General features: G+C 38.0%; 1 protein-coding gene across 1 annotated transcript in view; it reads right to left on the bottom strand.

The window, feature by feature from the left end:
* The window catches only part of TSBP1 (testis expressed basic protein 1), a 93,238-nt gene that overhangs the window by 50,351 nt on the left and 26,143 nt on the right, over nt 1–16,744 (bottom strand). Inside the window, 3 exon segments of the mRNA XM_087437813.1 lie at nt 558–578; nt 1,173–1,193; nt 1,796–1,816. Coding sequence (XP_087293939.1) covers nt 558–578; nt 1,173–1,193; nt 1,796–1,816 — 63 coding nt within the window.

Consider the following 16,744-nt stretch of genomic DNA (forward strand, 5'->3'; position numbering starts at 1 on the left):
CTTAGTTTATAAACATGTAATTATGGACAATTGTATCTTGGAAACTAACCATTATTTATAATGTTTCTATGGAAAAATGTAATAGAGCAAGTTGCTGCAAGTTGGCTAAAATGGAGCTTAACTGTCCTGGAGAGAATTTTTCAGAGCAATTAGAAATGAAGAGAAACTTCAAATTTGCATTATTTTACCAAATGAAGACAAGCTAATAATGAAAAATTATCTGCACAGAAACCAAGAAGTTTAGATGCTGTGTTGTAAATCTTTATCACATATTGGTTCTAAGGAGCTAGATTATATACTTAAGTGGGAACAGCTCAGAAAGGACCATCCTTTGGGGGGGCATTTTTTTCACTTTATATTTCAGCTTCATAGTTAATATTTTTTTATTGCAGAACCTTGGTGAATCCAACCTCTAGGAATTCTGAGTGGGATAATGAGGCAGCGGAAACACTTGGTCCTTGAGTCTGTGGGCACGAATCATTGAAATAAAAATAGATTGATGTTGTAAGCATTGTAAAGGTCCAAACGGTATTATAATTGAGACTTCGGTGACTTACCAATGGTTTTTTGAGAAAGCTCTGAAAAAAGAAAAGAAAAGAAGTAAAAGAAATCAGTAGGTGCTTTCAGACTCTAGAGACCATAGTTGCCATTTATATGCTTTTCCTAGTAAGAATCTGTACCACTAAACTTAGAGTCAGCTGCAGTTGGGTAGTGGGGATGTTGACTTTCTTGTTGGGATGCTAAGACAATCTAATACATATAAGGGCCTCCTCATCTAATGGATCCACTGAAAGAGTAAGTAGCAAAGGTACTAACTAGAGGTCACCCCTTTGGTCCATTTAAACACCTGAAGAGGATTGAAAAATCCTTCCCCACTTAAACTTTATTTTCTTCCTTTCTCTCATTGTTTCACTTCTCTCCACCTTACTCTGTTTTCAAAAGTCCTTTGCGTGACGTTGATAAGCCATTGGAAACCTACAAGGGTTTGTCCTCCACTTTATAGTTTGTGTTTATCAGTGAAACGTACATTCACAAGATCATTAATGACTTACTGAAATTCTAGATAGAATAAAACCAAAAGGCCAAGAAAATGTAGACTCTAAACCCCTGAACTCCCAACATGGAATCCAGGGAAATTAAAATGCTCCACAGTGGATAATCAGCAAACTTACTGATAGGTCCTGTAGCTCCAGCTGAGAGAAAAAGAAAGAGAGAGAGAAAGAGAGATAGAGAAAGAAAGAGAGAGAGACAGACATCAGTATGCTTCACCACTGGGAAGGAAATACCCATCATTCCCCAGCATTCACTCTGAAGGGAGTGTCATAAATGGAAACCGTAAGAAGATCATTGGTTGCATGTATGGCAGTCCTTGGGTAGGTTCCTGATCCGCAGGAATGCAGGCCTCCCCTTGTTTTCAGTGATGGTTGAAACCCTTTAGAGGACTGGGAAAGACTCAATCCATACTAATTTGTTATGCCTACATTTTTTTTTACATTTTTCTTTTCTTTTTTTCTCATTCCCTTAGGGACTTATTGTTTATTTGAAAAGTGAACCTTCCCTTGCTGATAGGGCATATGACTGCTACTAAAAAGGCCCTTTCTTTTCTATTTTGTAATGTTAGCCCATGGGGTTTGCAGTCTCTCTGCTTCATGCAGAACTTCTTTGGAAACTGTGTAATAGAAATGCTAGAGGAGTTGAGAAACATGGCCTCAAGAAAACAGGGCAGATCAGGCCTCAAGACCTTGTAGGTTAGCTATTAAAGGAATCGGAGTAGAGAAACAAACTTGATACTTACGAATAGGTGCTGTGAATTGCACTAAAATAAAAAGAGGAGGAAAATCAGAATTCTCATGCCACCAATGTTGTTTTTAAAGAAACTGTGAAGACACTCAACCAGAGGTAGAACTAGTACGGCAGGGCTGCAGATAATTTTAGCATGGAAGCCTCTAGCCCTCCCACTAGATCGAGTCATTCAACATTCATCTTAAATGAGAAATCTATGGCAGAGGGGAACATATAGAAACTGGGCTGAAGGTTGTCAGCTCAGAATTTTTTTTCTGGTAATGATATTAAATATGAATTATTTGGCTTTCCCTTGTCTCACACTCTGACAATTTAGGGCACTTTTTTTCTGATGGCGTGGACATCAGGAGATGTCAGGAGATTCAAACACAATCAAGAAGCATGAGTGGGAAAGCCTACAGGTGTAGAAATGGAAACAGGGTGAGGAGAGGATTCCAGATCCCGCAAAGACCAAAGAGTGTCAGAATTAGGAAAGAGAAAAAACTCACTTATGGGTCCAATAGCTCCAGCTAAAATATGGGAAAAACAAGACAAAACTAATTAGAATGGTTCTTTGGCATAGGAAAAATACAGTTTGCATTGAAATTATTTCTGGGAAAACATCAGAAATGTAGACACCAGGAGCAAAATTTCCATGTTAATGGAGGAGCAAATAAAGTTTATGCTTCATTTCCTACCTTTGGGGGACCCAAGTAACAACTGGGATCTGACAGCTGGAGCTGCAGGGATGCAGTGATCAGGGTTCATTCCCCAATGAGTGTCTTGTTTGTATCTCAGTAGATTACATGGGCCATTGCTTTTCTCCCACCTGGGCTAATTTGAGCTTGTTTAGCTACTCTATAGTCCCATCTTCTGAAGGAGGCAGTGGGAATTTCTGTCTCCTGTGGGTGACCTTGGCTCCCTTATTCAACAGAGTAACTTGGCCTGCAATATCTTAGTATAAGAGGGAATAGCAACTGCTAGATAGACTCAAGACATTCACAGGTACAGTCAGTAGGTAAGGGAATTGAGGCACTAAGCCCACATACTTAGCAATAACAGCCTTCTCCCTCTTTACAAACACACACATGCATCACACACCCCTCTATACCTCTTAGGCTACATGAGCTTTTGCGACACCTCCCCAGTGTTTACTCTTGAAGTTTGACTTTTGATTATTTTAATCATGTTTCATGTGTATAAATGCTCCAAGAGGAGTAGACACAGGGTGTGATTTTCCATAAGCCCTAACCTTCAAATCATTTTTCTTCTACTTTTCTTCAGGGTTGATCCTGCCCCAGGAGCTCAAGTTCTGAACATCCTCAGGACTGATGGATAGAAATGTGTTAAGAAATGAATTAAACCCCAGTGAGTTTCATCTTTCTTTCATTGGCTTTAAGGCTACTCTTCATGTGGAGAATCTGCAGGGATGGAGGAGCTAGTTAAACTTAGATCAAGCGCACTCAGACTTTTATTTTCCTGCTAAGTGAAGAGGATTGAAATCCTATAGAGCAATGATTCTAAACTTTAATGTGCACACAAACCACCTAGAAATCTTGTTAAAATGCAGATTCTGATTTAGTAGCTCTGGAGATGGGCATTAGATTGAGATCCTGTGTTTCTAACAAACTCCAAGGTGATGCCAATGCAGGTCCTTGGACCCACTTTAAGCAGCAAGGAAGTAAAGGACTGGTAAAATCTCAGAGCATTTATACGTCATTGTTTCCATTTACCATCTTTTTTCTTTTTTAAATCAACTACTTCTTATTCATCCCCCAGTCTTTATTCCCTCCCAGTGCTTCTGCCAGAGATATTTGTTGTAATGTCATTTAAAATGCTAACTGGACACTTACTCCAGATTTATTCTTTGTTCATAGCAGGGCATATACATTCCACACAACCATCAACAACAGACTGGGGACCCTCAGTCAGTGAGCTGGGACTCACTGCTCTCTTCCTCCAAGTGTTACTGTGATTTCTAGCAAAAGACCTTTCCACTTTTCTCTCTAACACTCTTGTTCTTAACATTTTTCCCTTTGCCCTCTAACACTCTTGTTCTTAACATTTTTCCCTTTGCCATTGAATCTCAAGATTTTGAGAAAATTTAAAAGTGATACTACTTTCTCACAAAGGCACCCAGCTTATTAAGATAAGAATCAGGAATAAAGATGGAGAGAAGAACTGACAATTTGTGTAGGAGGAAATAAAAACATATAGGAATGGGAGTGTCTTACATATTCTAACAGTGTAGTAAAGCAAAGCACATGACAATTAAAGCACAGAAAAAGAACTTACTTATGGGTCCTGCAGTGCCGGCTAAAATACAAACATAAACAAGTAAGTTTGGAGAGAGCATGACTGAAGGATGTACATTTCAGGGAATTTCAGATCAAGCATTTACTACGTATTAGGTTTACATGGAAGGCAGTAAGAAGGTAAGTCTGTATTTTTCCCTTTTTCCCTTAGGTGACTGATAAGATCATACTCCCTGTAATTATTTTTCTTGTTCTCAATTTTTACTATCTTCTTACTGGCAAATCCTTCTAAAAGTTTGTTTGTTTCTTATAAACAACTCCATCCAACTCCAGGATTTTTCTTTTGCCTTTTAATTAATTAATTTTTTATTAGCAGAGTTTCCACTTTGCTAAATAAGAAAATCATCGATTACTTATAGGGATCCTGAAATCAGCCTCAAGTTCGTTACACTGGAAAAGGAAAAGGAGAACAGCAAAATAATGAATTGTTGTTCTCCTTTCCTCCATCTTTATGTGCCTCCTCACCTCCACCCCAATCCCCCAATAGTAGGCACTTTGTAGAAGAGCAAAAAGAACTGAGTTGAGAAATAGGGGAAACTTACATAAAGGTTCTGGTGCTTTTACGCCTTTTGTATCACCTATAATGAAAATGGACAAGAACCATGAGAAATAAGTGTTTGTTGTTTAAGCCAAAAAAGAGAAAGAAAATTGACAAATATAATCTCACTTAGATTTAGACTTTTAGAGGACATGGAGTGTAGGCAATCCCACTCCCATTTCCTCCCCAGGTATGAGACACAAATAGTCTTGAGGTTAAGACTCAAGACTAGAGAGTCCCAGCTTTGCTACTCTCTAGCTCTATGACTGGGTAAGTCACTAAACCTTTTGAACATTAATTCTCTAATCTTTAAAATGGCAATTGTATCTCCTGTCTTACTACATGGCTGCAGTGAAAAATCACGAATAGTAATGGATAAGAAGGCTGAAAATTTCTATTAGAAATGTTATGGCCTTCCATAGTCAATGACTATATTCAGTGACTATAAAGGAATGAAACTTCTGCAAAGTAGTAAGTTTTGACTGTATCTAAGGTTTTCTGCTTTATTTTACTTTTATTCTTCCTTCTCTATTTTTTCCTCTTATTCCTTATTGTCATTTGGAAAATTCTGAAGGCTGGTGACAGGGCATTATCATCAGCACTTCATTGTATTTTTTTGGCTTGTTAATCTGTGTGATTTTACTTAAAAAAACTACCTTTTTGTATTCCTTAGTTACCTTAGTACCTTGGATATGTCTTAGTTAGTAGCTTAGTTTGAAGTTCCAGTGAGATTTTTAGCAGTCTCTAATTGTTGCTTCTGCCTTGAGAAATAATCAATCTTATTTTAAGATGTTAAAAGCCTTTTTATGGAAACAAGTTTATTTATGAAATGAATTAATTTTCCCAGAGAATTTCAAAGGTTTTGCCTATGTGTGAAACTATGACTTGGACGTTTAGAACTTACTTTGGTCTTTCATTTTCCTGTTCTAGAGATTTTTCACTGAAATTTTTCTTCTTCATTCCTTTCCTGCTCACTCTTTCATCTTCCACCTGTTCAAGTCTTTGTTCCTTATGTACTTTTATTTCTCTTGAGCATTCTTTAAGTGCTGAAGTATTATTTTTAAAAACTATATTTAGTAGAAAAGCTTTTTGTGAGATGAAAATTTAGCAATTTATTTCTCTTAAAATAATTAAATAGATATAGTTTTTGCTTGTGTATTTATGATTCTGTTTTTGTTTGTGGTTTTTTTGGGGGAAATATCTTTTCACAGAAATGATAAGATATACCCCAGCACTTGGGAAGAGATGTCAGTTTTTCTGTGTGGTATAAACGGAAGTAACATACTGTCATTCCCAATACCAAATAAAGGTAATTTAAAAAATACAGCTCCCATATATCTAAGATTTAAAAATATTAACTCATATTAGGAATGACAAATATATTTGAGTTGTGTGCTAATTCTGATCGATTAGTAGCAACTCCCTGGAGAAAAAAATATTTTAGGTTTCGTGGGGTCTGAGCAGGAAAGAGAAATATGATCAGTTACTGATGTCTGCTGCAGGCAAAGGCATGAGCAGAGATGGAACACCTCAGAGGTGGAAAATATCATACATTTTCTATTCCTGACCTAACGTAATATAGAATAATGAGGACAAAGGAAATTTTTGAACTGAGAGTTTTGTGGCTTTGCCCAAATAAACAGGACAGTGAAAAGTATTCACTTATTGACTTTCAGACTGGAGAGCGGATAAAAAAACTTAATTATAAGGCTTGAGTATCCTGCCAAAATACTAAGTATTGCGTGTTTTTGGATTAAGGAAACACTTTCTGTGGATATTCTTCCTAATGACAATATCAGAACTAGTTCTCTTGGATAGTATCAAATTTTCCATACTGAATAGAGATACTGGTTGTCTTTGTGGGGATCACAAACTCAGTTGCTTTCAAGGGCTCAGCAGGTCTCATGAATTGTGAATCTGTCAGTTATAGGGAGTAGTGGGGATGTTGGCCATTTAAAAAGTGTACACCCTATCTAAAAGCATTCACATTCAAAATTTAAAATAATGCTATGCTGAGGAGTAATGTCAGCATCATGGCAGAGTGAGTTGTTCCTTTTGTCTCTCCTCTCTATGTTTATAATCAGTAGGACATCCATTGACCACAAAGGACTCTCTGCACAGCACAGCTGAATGCCTGAGAGATCCGTATATCTATACATCTGAAGGTAGGTGGACTGGACCTCCTGGAGGCAGTGGAACCAGGGGAGCAGTGGCAGCAGCTCCCATGACCAGAGGTTCCAGAACCTGCAGCTGTCCCCGTGAACAGAGGCCCCAGGAACTAAAGTAACATCCACAAATGAAGGCCCTAGGAACCCAGGCAGCCTACATTCTCAGAGGCATGAGGAATCATTGTGGGCCTGTGACCAGAGACTCTGGGAACTATGACATACCTGTGACCCAACCCCGCCCCCTCCCCTGTGGAGCCTTTGACACCAGGCCTTCCAGCAGTGGGGGCTGCATCCAACATTTGGATACCCCCAGCAGTGGTGGTGGTGCCCGTGACTTGAGCTTTCAAAAAGTGCACTGGCACTGGAGACCAGAGGCTGCAGTAGCAGTAGTGGCACTTGTATCTCAGCTTCCCCAGCAGTGGCAGGTGGTGCCTGTGACCTCAGGCTTCAGGAAACACAGTGGTACCTGCGACGCAGCCCTGTCCCCTGGTGGAGACACTTTTGACACTGAGCCTTCCAGCAGCAGGGGCTGCATACAAGAGCCTGATACATCTCGCAGAGGTGGTGGTGCCTGTGACCTGAGATTTCAGGAATCAGGCTGGTGCCTGAGACCAGAGGCTGCAGGTACCCCAGCAACACTCACAACTTATCTCCTCCCCCTCCCACAGCAGTGGTGGGTGGCACCTGAGGCTTCAGGAGCCACAGCAGTACTCATGACCCAGCCCCCAGTGGCAGCACCCCCAACACCAGCCCTACCAACAGTGAAGGCTATATACAAAACCCCAGGCCCCTAGCAGTAGTGGTGACACCCAAGAACTCAGCACTCCTGGCAGCAGTGCCGCCAGAACCCCCAGATAACCCAGGAGCAGCAGTGCAGGCAGCACATGCAACAGCAGCATGCAAACCCATAGAGAGCCCACAGAAAGCCAGGTAAGAGCTACAGCAAAGCCCATGGCCCAGTTCCCCTTAGCTGCAGAGCTGCCTGTGACCCTGGCTTCCGCCCCACTCTCCCTCTCCTCCCACCAGAGTGGGGGAACACAAGACTGAGGTGACCCCAGAAGCAGCAGAGGTGCTTGCAGCCTGGTGACCCAGTGGCAACACCTGTGACTGCAATGATGTCATAAGCAGCAAGGCACCAGCAACCTCAGAGGCAGAAGCAGCACAAGGAGGGCACTGATGACATCTCTGGAAGAGGCAGTGGGGGGTGGAAAGTGCAGGCTCTCAAATACAGCCACAAGCAACTCAGAATCAAATTAATGAAAACCTTACCCAAATAAGAAAGGTGTTTGCTACTGCAAATGCACTGGCAGAGAAACAACTCATCAAACACCATGAAGAACTACAGTAACATGGTAACACAAAAAGAAAATGACAACTCTCCGGAAACCATACTTGAAGTCATGGAAGATTGTGATCTAACTGACAAAATTCAAAATAGATTTCATGAAGAAACTCATGAGCTATAAGAAAACTCAGAAAGGCAGTTCAATGAGCTCAAGGATAAAGTTAATGAACAGAAGGGGTACTTTACCAAAGAGGTTGAAACTCTAAAAAAGAACCAAACAGAAAATCTGGATCTGAAGAACTCAATAAATGAGATGAAGAATAAAGTAGAAAGCACTGGAAATAGAGCAGACCATATGGAAGAGAGAATTAGTGAACTTGAAGATACAGATCTAAAAATGATTCAGTTGGAAGACAAGAGAGAACTAAGATTTTAAAAAAAAATGGAGAGGGCCTTGCCCCATGGCTGAGTGGTTAAATTTCTGCATGCTCCGCTTTGGTGGTCCTGGTTCACAGGTTTGGATCCCGGGCATGGACCCACTCCACTCACCAGCCGTGCTGTGGCAGTGTCCCACATAAAAATAGAGGAAGATTAGCATGAATGTCAGCTCAGGGCTAATCTTCCTCAAGCAAAAAAAGAGGAAGATTGGCAATGAATGTTAGCTTAGGCCAAATCTTCCTCAGCAAAATAAAAAAGAAAGAGAGAAAGAAAGAAAAAAAAAAAGAAAAAAGGAGAAATTCTATGAGAAATATCTGACTCAACTAGGAAAAAGAAACATAAGGATAATGAGTGTCCCAGAAGGAGAAGAGAGGGAGAAAGGAGCAGAGAGTTTATTTAAAGAAATAATAGCTGAGAACTTCCCAAACCTGGGAAAGGAATTGGATATACAAGAATATGAAGCTAATATAATATCTAATTATCTCAGTGCAAAAAGTCCCTCTCCAAGGAACATTATATTAAAACTGTCAAAAGTCAATGACAAAGAAGATTAAGAGTGGCCAGAGAGAAGAAAATAACTTACAAAAGAATGCCCATTGGGTTATCAGTGGATTTCTCAGCAGAAACTCTACAGGCTAGGAGACAGTGGAATAATATATTCAAATTATTGAAAGATAAAGGCTATCAACCAAGAATACTCTATCCAGCAAAGTTATCCTTCAGGTATAAAGGATAAATAAAGGCTTTCCCAGACAAACAAAAGCTGAGGGAGTTCATCTCCACTAGACCTGCCTTACAAGAAATGTTGGAAGGAGCCCTCCTATCTTAAATAAAAAGACAAAGGTATACAAAGCTTTGAGCAACGTGATAAATAGACAGACAGAATCAGAAAATTGCAACTCTATATCAGAATAGGTTAGTAAACACATAACTATAACATAAAGGCTAAAAGGAAAGAAAGCAACAAAAATAACTACAACCACTTCAATTTGGTAACAAACTCACAATACAAAAAGGGATAATTTGTGACAACAAAAACATAGAAAGGGAAGATGAAAAGGACAGAACCTGCATAGACAAATGGAGATAAGATGCTATCAGCAGAAAAAGGACTATCTCTTTTATGAGATCTTTTATACAAACCTCATGGTAACTACAGAGCAAAAACTCAGAGTAGAGTCACAAAACATAAAAAAAGAGAAAACTGAGAAACACATCAGAAAGCCACCAAACTGAAATGGCAGACAGAAACACAAGGAAAAAGAAACAATGGAAATATAGAACACCAGAAAACGAAAGATAAAATGGCAGTAGTAAGCCCTCATGTATCAATAATCACCCTAAATGTAAATTGTTTGAATTTACCAATCAAAAGGCACAGAGTGACTGGATGGATTAAAAAACAAGATCCAACAATATGCTGCCTGCAGGAGACCTCTCAGTTCCAACAACAAACATAGGCTCAGAGTGAAGAGATGAAAGATGATATTCCAAGAAAATGGCAAGCAAAAGAAAGTGGGTGTAGTCATACTTATATCAGACAATAGATGTCAAGCCAAAAATGATAACAAGAGACAAAGATGGACATTATATAATGATAAAAGGGAAATTTCACCAAAAAGACATAATATTTATTAACATACATGCACCTAACATAGGAGCACCAAAGTATATAAAGCAACTATTAACAGACCTAAAGGGAGAAATTGGCAGCAACACAATAATGGTAAGTCAATTTTAATACCCCACTAACATCATGGATAGATTATTCAGACAGAGAGTCAGCAAGGAAACATTGGCCTTAAATGAAACACTAGACCAAATGGACTTATTAGATATGTATAGAACATTTCATCCAAAAGCAGAAGAATACTCATTCTTCTCAACTGCACATGAAACATTCTTAAAATAAACCATATGTTGGGAAACAAAACAAGTCTCAATAAATTTAAGAAAATTGAAATCATATCGAGCATCATTTCCAACCAAAATGGTATGAAACTAGAAATCAACTATAAGAAGAAAACTGGAAAAGTCTCAGATATGTGGAGACTAAACAGCATGCTACTGAACAACTATTGGATCAATGAAGAAATCAAAGGAGAAACAAAATATATCTGCAGACAAATGAAGGTGAAAACACAACATAACAAAATCTATGGGATGCAGAAAAAGCGGTACTAAGAGGGAAGTTTGTAGCAATACAGGCCTACCTCAAAAACAAGAAAAATCTCAAACAATCTCACATTACACCTAAAAGAACTAGAGCAAGAAGAGCAAACAAATCCCAAAGTAAGTAGAAGGAAGGAAATAATAAAAATCGGAGCAGAAATAACTGAAATAGAGACTAAAAATGTAATAGAAAGGATCAATGAAACTAAGTGCTTGTTCTTTGAAAAGATAAACAACACTGACAAACTCATAGGTAGACTCACTAAGGAAAAAGAAAGAAGGCTCAAATAAACAAAATCAGAAATGAAAGAGGAGAAATTACAAGTGATATCACAGAAATGCAAAGGATTATAAGAGTATACTATGAAAAAGTATACACCAACAAATTGGATAACCTAGAAGAAATGGATAAATTCTTAGAATCATACAACCCCCTAAAACTGAATCAAAACGAACTAGGTAATCTGGACAGACCAATCACAAGTAAACAGATTGAAACAGTAATCAAAAACCTCCTCAAAAACAAAAGTCCAGGACCAGACAGCTTCTCTGGAGAATTCTACCAAACACTCAACAAAGATTTAATACCTATCCTTCTCAAACTCTTCCAAGAAATTGAAGAGGACAGGAAACTTCCTAAATCATTTTATGAGGTCAATATTACCCTGACACCAAAGCCAGACAAGGGCAACACAAAAAAGGAAAATACAGGCCAATATTGCTGATGAACGTAGATACAAAAATTGTGATCAAAATATTAGCAATTGAATATAATACATTAAAATCATCATACACCATGATAAAGTGGATTTCTTCCAGGGATGCAGGGATGGTTGAACATCCACAAATCAACCATTGTGATACACCACATTAACAAAATGAGGAATAAAAATCACACGATCATCTCAATAGATGCAGAGAAAGCATTTGACCTGATTCAACATCAATTTATGATGAAAACTCTCTATAAAATGGGTATAGAAGGAAAGTACCTCAACACAATAAAGGCCATATATGACAAACCCACAGCCAACATCATACTCAGTGGTGGAAAACTGAAAGCCATCCTGTAAGAACAGGAACAAGACAAGGATGCCCACTCTTGCCACTCTCATTCAATGTAGTATTGGAAGTCCTAGCCAGAGCAAATAGGCAAAAAAAGAAATAAAACCTATCTAAATTGGAAAGGAAGAAGTAAAATTGTCACTATTTGCAGATAGCATGATTCTATATATAGAAAACCCTAAAGAATTCACCAAAAAACTATTAGAAATAATTAACAAATACAGTAAAGTTGCAGGGTACAAAATCAACATACCAAAATCAGTCACATTTCTATACACTAATGACAAACTAGCAGAAAGAGAAATCAAGAATACTATCCCATTTACAATCACAACAAAAAGATTAAAACTCCTAGGAATAAATTTAACCAATGAGGTGAAAGACCTGTTCACTTAAAACTATAAAACATTGTTGAAAGAAATTGAAGAAGACATAACAAAATGGAAAGATATTCCATGCTCATTGATTGGAAGAATTAACATAGTTAAAATGTCCATATTACCTAAAGAAATCTACAGATTCAATGCAATCCCAATCAGAATCCCAATGACATTTTTTCATGGAAATAGAACAAACAATCCTAAAATTTATATGGAACAACAAAAGACCTTGAATAGCCAAAGCAGTCTCTAGAAAAAACAACAAAGTTGGAGGCATCACGCTCCCTGATTTCAAAATATACTACAAAGCTATAGTAACCAAGACTGCATGGTACTGGCACAAAAACAAACACAGATCAATGGAGCAGAATTTACAGCCCTGAATAAACCCACACGTCTATGGATGGCTAATTTTGGATAAAGGGGCCGAGACATACAATGGAGAAAGGAAAGGAAAGTCTCTTCAACAAATATTGTTGGGAAAACTGGACAGGCACATGCCAAAGAGCGAAAGTAGAACATTATCTTACACCACACACAAAAAGTCACTCAAAATAGATTAAACACTTGAATGTAAGACCTGAAACTATAACACTCCTAGAAGAAAACATAGGCTGTACACTCGTTGACATTGATCTTAGCAGCATCTTTTGAATACTATGCCTCCTCAGGCAAGGGAAACAAAATTAAAAAATAAACAAATAGGACCACACCAAACTAAAAAGCTTCTGCATGGCAAAGGAAACCATCAACAAAATGAAAAACATCCCACCAACTGGGAGAAAATATTTGCAAATCATATATCCAATAAGGGGTTAATTTCAAAAATATATAAAGAACTCATATGACTCAACAACAAAAAATGAACAACTTGATGAAAAGATGGGCAGAGGATATGAACAGACATTTTTCCAAAGAAGATATACAGATGGCCAACAGACACATGAAAAGATGTTCAACATCACTAATTATTAGGGAAATGCAAATGAAAACTACAATGACATATCACTTCACACCCATCTGAATGGCTGTTATTAAAAAGACAAGAAATAATAAGTGTTGGAGAGGATGTGGAGAAAGGGAACCCTCATACACTGCTTGTGGGAATGTAAATTGGTGCAGCCACTATGGCAAGCAATATGAGATTTCTCAAAAAATTAAAAATAGAAATACCATATGATCTAGCTATTCCACTTCTGGTTATTTATCCAAAGAACATAAACACTAATTTGAAAAGACATATGCATCCTTATGTTCACTGCAGCATTATTCACAATAATGAAGACTTGGAAGCAACCTAAGTGCCCACCAATGGATGAATAGATAAAGAAGATGTGGTATATATTTTTACAATGAAATAGTACTCAGCCATAAAAAAGATTAAATCTTGCCATTTGTGACTACATGGATGGACTTTGAGAGTATGATGCTAAGTGAAATAAATCAGAAGGAGACAGACAATTACTATATGAGTTTCACTCATAGGTGAAAGATAAACACACACGTGGGTAAGGAGAAGAGATTGGTGGTCACCAGAAGGGAAGGGGGTGGGGGTATGGCAAAAGGGGTAAAGGGACACATGCATATGCCGATGAATGGCAACTAGACTTTTGTTGATGAACATGATGCAGTCTATACAGAAGTTGCAATATGATCTACATCTGAAATTTATATAATGTTATAAACTAAGATGACCCAATAAAAAATGCAAATTAAAAAATGAGCAGAAGACCATTTGGTCTTACCATTTTTATTCCTTCATTTTGACCCAGCCATTTTACCTTAGAGAACTTTCATCACACAAAATTTGTTTTGAATCTATGCTTAATAAAATATTGAAATCAGAAATATATTAACAGTTAAAATTTTTGTGGAAAAAGTGTTTTTCAGAGCAAACTTCAAAAAGAATAAAATAATGCTATGGTGATCACCAAACACATCCACAGGTGGCACTGGGCTAGTGGGTCGCTAATTTGGTAGCTCTAGTTTGAGAAAGGAAGGGATCTAAGTGAGCACCATACATACTTCAACAACAGTGCGTGTGAGAGCAGCATCATACCGACTGTGGCCTGAGTTGGAATAGGCTAAATGAATCCCTTTTTTTCATTAATTTAAGCAGAGATATTGGTTGGGTCACATTTAATTAAAACCCATGATTCACAAACTTGTTCAGGTTTTGAAGCACCTAGCAGTTGTCATAATTTTTAGAGAAAATCATGAAATAGTGATGTATTTAATTCTATCTTTGAACAAGAAGCAATTTTACCAGTTGGAAATATGATCAAAAATATAATATTCAATATGAAAAATTTTACCACAAGCACATAGCTCAGAAGAAAAAAAGCTGACCAACCAGGATTATCTGTTTCTGAATTTTTCTGTTATTTATTTTGGTCATTTTCCCTGATTTCGTCACTTTTCTGCTCCTCATTTTTCTCTCAATCTTTCCTTCATTTAGAAAATGTGTGCGTTTTTTTTTGACAATAAATGGAAATCAGTTCAGGAAACTGATTTAAACTTCATCACTTTGACTTTTCTCCCTTCTCCATTCATTTCTTCTAGGTTCCTTCACCTCTCTATTCTGTACTGTTAGTTTTTCAACTGATTGTTGAAATTAGTAATGTTAACTGATTCAAAAACAATGAGAGATTAAGTAACTTGCCTATGTTCAAAGAACCAGTAAATAGGGAGCTGCGATGCAACTCCAGGAAGCCTGGCTCCAGAGCCTGCGTGCATAACTTAGGCAACAGTCCCTCTGTATATGTAAAATAACGAGTATTTTAAAAGTGGGTTTTAAGTAGGTTTTATTATACTACTTTCAAGTCATGGAGAAATAATGCATATTTCCAATAATAGAGGTGAGCAAAACCTTTTTCTCAAGTCCAAGGCCAAAGTGAACAGCATAATTTCCTCCTTCGAGGGTGGGAGAGAGAGACACACAGTCAAGGGAGGATCTGTTTGGGATGAAGAAACTTAATCTTGCTCTGTACATTAAGGAGAAGGAGTTAATGAAAGAAGAAAATGTTAAGATATAGAAGAGAGAAGCTATGACTGCCGAAGAGATAAGGTGGAGTGGGGAGATGAGGTCAAAGGCATGAGTGGAGGAATTTGCTTGAAAGCAAGAAGGGGTGACTTTGTCTCAGAGAGGGAGAAAAGTGAGACAGGTGAGCATAATATAGGTAAGATAACTAATGACAGAGAAGGTGGAGAATCATGAGCCTCAAGCTCTGTCACTCTGACATAGCAGGGAACAGATAAGATAGGGAGATGTCCTCTGCCTAGTCTAGGAGCCCTACAATACCAGATTTTGAAATGAGAGGAAAAACTTTACTCATGGAACCTTGCGTAAAGGCAAAGAACAATAGCAAATATTCAAATCAGTCTAGAGTTAATGGTTTAAATAATCCACCCATTTCCCAAGAGTCTTTCCAGAAATTGCACCCTCAGGATACATTAGACCCTCTATTCCTCAGTTGGCACATAGGTTACCTCACCTGCAGATGTCGAATCTTCTTCCCCCTTGGACACTATCTGGGAGTGAAAGTTTTCAGGAGAGTATCTAGGTTTACTATATTTCCAATATTCTGATTTTATTCAGCAGCTTTCCCCTATTTTCCACTCCCCCCTTTCTTTCTGTTCTCTTTTCAGTTTGGAGAGTCTCCTTTTCATAATGTGATCACTTCAAGAACCAAAGAAAGGCAATGTTAGAAAGGTTCTAATTTTATACAAAAAGAAAACTGAGGCTGAGAGAGGGGAAGGTCTGTGCCTGGGTATGCTAAAAATTATAGGCGGTTTTAGCCTTCAATTTTTCTGACTTTAAGTTCAGTGCACTTTATACCCCACACAGTTTTTTCCTCTCTCTCTGTTCTTTCTGAATATTCCTTTATAAAGTAATTTAATTTCTTTCCTACGTATTGAATCTGCCAATTTTTTTCTGTTCCTTTTACTAGTCTCTGGAGTGTTCCTCTTGTAAAATAATCTAAATTATAGGGAAGGCTTGTGGAATTTTTAATGATAATAATTAGAACAGTAATAGTAATATACAAACTACTGTAGAATGAACCCTCACTTATATTCAGTGGAGAAAGGCTGAGAATTTATCTTGTTTGCCTTATGTTGGATGTTAAATTGCTATGTGAAGTTTCATAATTCCCATCATGGTTTGGGACCTTATTTAACTAATCTCTAAAATGACAGGGTTTAACAATGTTCTTTTCAGCTCAACTTTTTTTTTTTTTTTGTGAGGAAGATTAGCCCTGAGCTAACATCCGATGCCAATCCTCCTCTTTTTGCTGAGGAAGACTGGCCCTGGGCTAACATCCATACCCATCCTCCTCTACTTTATATGGGATGCTGCCACAGCATGGCTTGACAGGCGGTGCATCTGTGTGCGCCCAGGATCTGAACCTGCGAACCTCAGGATGTCGAAGTGGAGCGTGCGCGCTTAACCGCTGAGGCAGCGGGCTGGCCCCTCAGCTCAACTTTTAATGATTCAATTAGTCTAAATTCACAAACTTAAGTCCTGTATTCCTGGGCCTTTCAGCTTTAATGATAAAATCTAGGAGTAGGGGGAAGCAAAGAGGCTGACATTCTAAACTTAG

The sequence above is a fragment of the Ceratotherium simum genome, chromosome 13 (genome assembly GCF_057802395.1).
Source record: "Ceratotherium simum simum isolate JZ-2026a chromosome 13, ASM5780239v1, whole genome shotgun sequence".
NCBI lineage: Eukaryota > Metazoa > Chordata > Mammalia > Perissodactyla > Rhinocerotidae > Ceratotherium > Ceratotherium simum.